The 6,569-nt window shown below is 53.0% G+C and overlaps 1 protein-coding gene across 2 annotated transcripts in view; it reads left to right on the top strand.

The window, feature by feature from the left end:
• Positions 1–6,569, top strand: part of dnah2 (dynein, axonemal, heavy chain 2) — a 117,739-nt gene that overhangs the window by 70,308 nt on the left and 40,862 nt on the right. For both annotated transcript variants that reach the window (XM_084691874.1, XM_084691875.1), the window contains exons 43-46: positions 3,081–3,217; positions 4,605–4,742; positions 5,211–5,369; positions 6,183–6,335. In XM_084691874.1, coding sequence (XP_084548000.1) covers positions 3,081–3,217; positions 4,605–4,742; positions 5,211–5,369; positions 6,183–6,335 — 587 coding nt within the window. The remainder of the gene's footprint in view (positions 1–3,080; positions 3,218–4,604; positions 4,743–5,210; positions 5,370–6,182; positions 6,336–6,569) is intronic.

The raw sequence follows: 6,569 nt of genomic DNA, 5'->3' as shown, positions 1-6,569 counted from the left end.
ACGTGTACACACACTCATGCATACTGTACCGCACACTCGCTCCTATGAGGAAAGGAGTGCTTGTTTGTTTGCCCGGGCTTCATGTGTGATTAGTATTGTTCCCGCCTTTGTGCTCTTATTCTATCCCCTGGACGAGGACGCTGATTGGCTGAGATCCCCTCTGAGTTTATACAGTCCAGCTACCAACCTGTCAGAACACTGTCAGATTGGTCTCTGTCACCGTTTTTGTCACTGGTTGAATCTTGGCGTTGTGATTGGATTAAATGTCATATTTGTGTGAGAGTGTGCGCATGCACGCTCCTAGTGCCAAACACACTCCTCTGCCCCTGTAGCCCCACACTGTCATGCTGTGAAAACTGGAGCAGGCCAAACTGCAATCTCTATTTTCCCTCTTTCCTTTCTCTCTCTCTTTCCCCCTCTCTCTCCCTCTCTGTCTCTCTCCCTGTGCCACCCTCTCTCTCCCTCTCTGTCTCTCTCCCTGTGCCACCCTCTCTCTCCCTCTCTGTCTCTCTCCCTGTGCCACCCTCTCTCTCCCTCTCTGTCTCTCTCCCTGTGCCACCCTCTCTCTCCCTCTCTGTCTCTCTCCCTGTGCCACCCTCTCTCTCCCTCTCTGTCTCTCTCCCTGTGCCACCCTCTCTCTCCCTCTCTGTCTCTCTCCCTGTGCCACCCTCTCTCTTCCTCTCTGTCTCTCTCCCTGTGCTACCCCCTCTCTCCCTCTCTGTCTCTCTCCCTGTGCTACCCTCTCTCTCCCTCTCTGTCTCTCTCCCTGTGCTACCCTCTCTCTCTCTGTCTCTCTCCCTGTGCTGTGTTTTAATGGCTCATACTTTCCTTCCCCCAGACGTCAGTGGCACTACCTCCCCTTCAGCCCCTCATCTCACCAGCAACATCACAAGATCCTTTCTTTGTTCCTGCGTCCCCTTGTGTCAGTCCGTGTCGCCATCTCAACTCTCGACGTTTCATTTCCCGTAACATCTTCGCATCCCTCCGCTCTTTCTGTCTCTCCCTCCCTTCACTCTCTCCCTCCCTCCACTCTCTCCCTCCCTTCACTCTCTCCCTCCCTCCACTCTCTCCCTCCCTCCACTCTCTCCCTCCCTCCTATCTCTCCCTCCCTCCACTCTCTCCCTCCCTCCACTCTCTCCCTCCCTCCACTCTCTCCCTCCCTCCACTCTCTCCCTCCCTCCACTCTCTCCCTCCCTCCACTCTCTCCCTCCCTTCACTCTCTCCCTCCCTTCACTCTCTCCCTCCCTTCACTCTCTCCACCCCTCCACTCTCTCCCTCCCTTCACTCTCTCCATCCTTTCACTCACTCTCTCCCTCCACTCTCTCCCTCCCTTCACTCTCTCCCTCCCTTCACTCTCTCCATCCTTTCACTCACTCTCTCCCTCCACTCTCTCCCTCCCTCCACTCTCTCCCTCCCTCCACTCTCTCCCTCCCTTCACTCTCTCCCTCCCTTCACTCTCTCCCTCCCTTCACTCTCTCCCTCCCTCCACTCTCTCCATCCCTCCACTCTCTCCATCCACAGTGCCCTTTGTTCCCTGTTGGCTCTCCTCTCTCAGCCTCTGTGGCCTTTCCATGATCCCTTGTGTCCCCCAGCTGTCTGCCAGTGCCCTTTTCTGCCCTCTCTCGGCCCCCTCTTTTTTCTCTCCTTGCCCTCTCTCGGCCCTCTCTCGGCCCTCTCTCTCCTCCCTCTCACGGCCAGTGTGCCAGGCTTTGTCTGCCAGTCCTGCTCCTGATGTGTTCAAGCCCGTCCTTGTAAACCACCAAACTGAGCGCCACCTGTTGACCTTCTGGCAGTTTCTCTCTCCTCTGATGCTTTGTGTCCGCTCGCGGGGAGGGTCGCCGGTTCAAATCCCTGCCTTTTGTTCACTCGTGGGTGTCCCCCACCCCCTCCTCCCTGTCAACAGGAGTATCCCATCAGCCCCAAGGCTCTGTCTATGGCAGAGCTGTACGGCGGCTTCGACCAGGGCTACAGCGAGTGGAAGGATGGAATACTGGCTGCCATCATGAGAGAGGCCTGCACAGGTTTTTTCGCTCACACAAACACACCCCTCCCCTTCCCCAGACGCATGCAGTGTGCTGTGTGTACTCTGTCAGGAGATGAGACAGCTCCGATTGCTGTTGCTGTGACAACAACCGCCAATCAATCGCTCAATCACCCGCCAAGTGTCTCTGTGTGTTCTTCATTTTCGTCCTCCTCTGTCCCTCGCTCGCTCGCTTTCCCTCCACTTCTCTCTTCCAGGGCAAATCCCTGTCCCCACGGCGGTCCTGGTTCCGAGGCCTCCTCTTTCTTGATTTCATCCCTTCTTCCTCTCCCTCTTCCTCCTCCTCCGCTCCCCTCCTGTGTGGATTTCTTTCCTCCAGATCAGTCGGATGCACAGGGAGCAGCTCGTCAGCCCAGTATGTGTGTCACCGCTGCTCTCCCTGGCTCTGCTCCATTTGTTTATCATCTCTCTCCCTCTCCATCTCTCTCTCTCTCCATTTCTCTCTCCCTCCCTCTCTCTCTCCATCTCTCTCTCCCTCCATCTCTCTCCCTCCATCTCTCTGTGCTGGAAGAGGATCAGCCCAAAGGACATGTGACAGTTTATTTTGCTGTGCGACAGGATTGATGGTTTGCCGTTTAGCCTGTGTGCCTCTCTGTCTCTCTCACCTGTACCATAGTGAAGGTCTCTCTCTCACCTGTACCATAGTGAAGGTCTCTCTCTCACCTGTACCATAGTGAAGGTCTCTCTCTCACCTGTACCATAGTGAAGGCTCCTCTCTCACCTGTACCATAGTGAAGGCTCCTCTCTCTGGGCGTGTGCTGACTCAGATGGGTGGGTGCTGGGGGTCGGGGCATGACATGAGATAAGAGGGAGACGAGGGGACAGAACTCATATTGCTGTACCGGTCCTGTGATTCTGTGTGTGTGTGTGTGCATGCTGGTGGATGTCCATCTCTGAGTGAGAGGAATCTACACGTGTCTGTGTGTCCTCTCAACCCCCCCATGTACCACACCTAACCCTCTCCTCCTCCCTCTCCTCCTCCCTCTCCTCCTCCCTCTCTACCTCCCTCTCCTCCTCCACCCCGGGGCGGGGAGCCCAGACGAGAAGCCGGATGAGAAGTGGATCGTGTTCGACGGGCCCGTGGACACGCTGTGGATCGAGAGCATGAACTCAGTGATGGACGACAACAAAGTGCTGACGCTGATCAACGGGGAGAGGATCTCTATGCCAGAGCAGGTAACAGCACACAGCACAGCCCTGGGGAGAGGATCTCTATGCCAGAGCAGGTAACAGCACACAGCACAGCCCTGGGAAGAGGGTCTCTATGCCAGAGCAGGTAACAGCACACAGCACAGCCCTGGGGAGAGGATCTCTATGCCAGAGCAGGTAACAGCACACAGCACAGCCCTGGGGAGAGGATCTCTATGCCAGAGCAGGTAACAGCACACAGCACAGCCCTGGGGAGAGGGTCTCTATGCCAGAGCAGGTAACAGCACACAGCACAGCCCTGGGGAGAGGATCTCTATGCCAGAGCAGGTAACAGCACACAGCACAGCCCTGGGGAGAGGATCTCTATGCCAGAGCAGGTAACAGCACACAGCACAGCCCTGGGGAGAGGGTCTCTATGCCAGAGCAGGTAACAGCACACAGCACAGCCCTGGGGAGAGGGTCTCTATGCCAGAGCAGGTAACAGCACACAGCACAGCCCTGGGAAGAGGGTCTCTATGCCAGAGCAGGTAACAGCACACAGCACAGCCCTGGGGAGAGGATCTCTATGCCAGAGCAGGTAACAGCACACAGCACAGCCCTGGGGAGAGGGTCTCTATGCCAGAGCAGGTAACAGCACACAGCACAGCCCTGGGGAGAGGGTCTCTATGCCAGAGCAGGTAACAGCACACAGCACAGCCCTGGGGAGCTCTGGGCTCATGTTACAACCTGCCTTTCTGTTACTAACATGCTTATCTCGTATACTGTATATGCAGTACTGTGCAAAAGGGTTAGGCACCCAGGATTGTATTACTTGAATATTGGCATAAATATCCGTAATTTCTTTATAATTTTTGAATATTTTTTGGGTGTAAGTGTCATGTTGTGAGAATTTTGTCATGTTGTGAGAGTTTTTTCATTTAATTATTTCTTAAAGCATTTCTGCTTTATTTCTGCTTTATTTTTGTACATTTTTATTATGTGCCTAAGACTTTTTCACATTCCTCTCACAGTTTTTCCTTTCCAATGCTGGTTTAACAGTGCACTTACATTCAGTCATTTTCACATTTACATTCTTTCTCCTGGGATGAATAAAGTTCTATGGATATATCATTCATAATGGCTGCATAATGGCAACTACATCCATTTGAGGAATGTCACACCTTAGTGGTGCCTCAATGATTACCTCGGCTAGATTACCTAGACTGTGTGTGTCTGTGTGTGTCTGTCTGTCTGTCTGTCTGTCTGTCTGTGTGTGTGTCTGTCTCTGTCTGTCTGTGTATGTGTGTGTCTCTGTCTGTCTGTGTGTGTGTGTGTGTGTCTGTCTGTGTGTGTGTCTGTGTGTGTGTGTGTGTGTCTGTGTGTGTGTGTGTCTGTCTGTCTGTCTGTCTGTCTGTCTGTCTGTGTGTGTCTCCAGGTGTCCCTGCTGTTTGAGGTGGAGGACCTGGCAGTGGCGTCCCCAGCCACAGTGTCTCGTTGTGGGATGGTATACAACGACTACTCTGACCTGGGCTGGAAGCCCTTCGTCCAGTCCTGGCTGGACAGACGCAATAAGGTACCACAGACCCAGAATGTTCTGTTCCAATCAGCCAGACACTGTGCGCACCTCTGTCTATGAGCTCCCATGATAATGCATCATCCTGTCTGTCCTGACGTCACTCTCCTCTCCTCTCCATTCTCTCACTACATTCACTTTATTTCTCCATTCTTCATTCTCACTCAACCTTTCCTTTCCATCTCTCACTGGGTTTATTTTTACATTTACCTTCCCGTTCCTCCTTACATCTCTTTCCACCCCTGCTTCTCTCTCTCTTTGTCTATCTATCTCTCTGTCTCTGTCTGTTTCTCTGTCTCTCTCTCTCTCTCTTTGTCTATCTGTCTCTCTGTTTCTCTGTTTCTCTGTCTCTCTCTCTCTCTCTTTGTCTATCTGTCTCTCTGTCTGTTTCTCTGTCTCTCTCTGTGTCTATGTCTCTCTGTCTGTTTCTCTGTCTCTGTCTCTCTCTCTCTGTCTCTCTCTGTCCAGGGGGAGGTAGAGCACCTGCAGCGTCTGTTTGACAAGTACGTAGAGAAGACGGTGGCGTTCAGGAGGAGCAGCTGCAAGGAGCTGGTCCAAATCACCGAGCTCAACGGAATCTCCTCCCTCTGTCGCCTCTACGACTCTCTGGCCACACCCGCCAACGGGGTCAGTACCACAGCAACCACCCTGGCAACCGGCCCGGATATAGTTTCTTTATCCCCGTCTGCTTTAATCCTTAGACATGAGGGGTCTAGCTTTAGAGGCTTGTTGATGTACCGAAACACAACCTAACTATAGCGAGGCTTTGATACCCTTGACATGAACTAACCTGACTGTGTGTGTGCCTATCGCTCTGTGTTTCTGTCGCTACTGTGCGAGGAGAACTTTAGATGAGTGGTGGTGGTGGAACTTTGCCTTGTGAAGCTAAGTCGAGCTAAGTTGATAGTGAGGTTGGAAGCGGGCTGTGTTTTGTTATTTGCTGTTTTGTTTCCCTGTGTTGTCGTCCCTCTTTGATTCCGTTGACGCAGAGCAGCAGTGCAGCGAGTGCACTGTGGAATGGCACTACAAAGAGGTTCTTAAAAACCCCCCTCTCTCTCTCCATCTCTTTCTCTACCTTTCCCCCCCCTCTCTCCATCTCTCCCTTTGTTTCTCGTTCTCTCTTTGTGAGTTGTGATAAAATTCTCTCTCTTTTCTTATCCTCCGTCTCTCCTGTTTCTGTTCTCCCCATCTGTTTCTCGCCTCCTCCTTCTCCCCCCTCCTCCTCCTACCTCCTCCTCCTACCTTCTCCCCCTCCTCCTCCTACCTTCTCCCCCCTCCTCCTCCTACCTCCTCCTCCTACCTCCTCCTCCTCCTACCTTCTCCCCCCTCCTCTTCCTACCTTCTCCCCCCTCCTCCTCCCCCCTCCTCCTCCTACCTTCTCCCCCCTCCTCTTCCTACCTTCTCCCCCCTCCTCCTCACCCCTCCCCCCTCCCTTCCCAGGTCAACCCCGGTGACTCTGACAACTATGGTCGCATGGTTGAGTTGTGGTTCATCTTCAGCCTCGTCTGGTCGGTGTGCTCCTCTGTGGATGAGGATGGCCGCAAGAAGATGGACAACTTCCTCAGGGAGATGGAGGGCACCTTCCCTAACAAGGTCTCTCTCACACACACACACACACGTGCCAACACACACACACACACAGTAATAACTCTGAATGCTCTATCCTATTGAGACTTCATTATCTCCACTGATTCATGTGTTTATAATAGCATCATCCGTCTCATCGCTTTAACACACACAGACACACCCACACACACACACCACACACACATTACCTTTCTCTTCTACTCATTTTCATAAACACCAAACTCTTGTTTGTAATCTCTG

The sequence above is a fragment of the Hypomesus nipponensis genome, chromosome 25 (assembly GCF_054491055.1).
Source record: "Hypomesus nipponensis isolate SF chromosome 25, ASM5449105v1, whole genome shotgun sequence".
Taxonomy (NCBI): domain Eukaryota; kingdom Metazoa; phylum Chordata; class Actinopteri; order Osmeriformes; family Osmeridae; genus Hypomesus; species Hypomesus nipponensis.
This window is presented reverse-complemented; position numbering and strand designations above follow the sequence as displayed.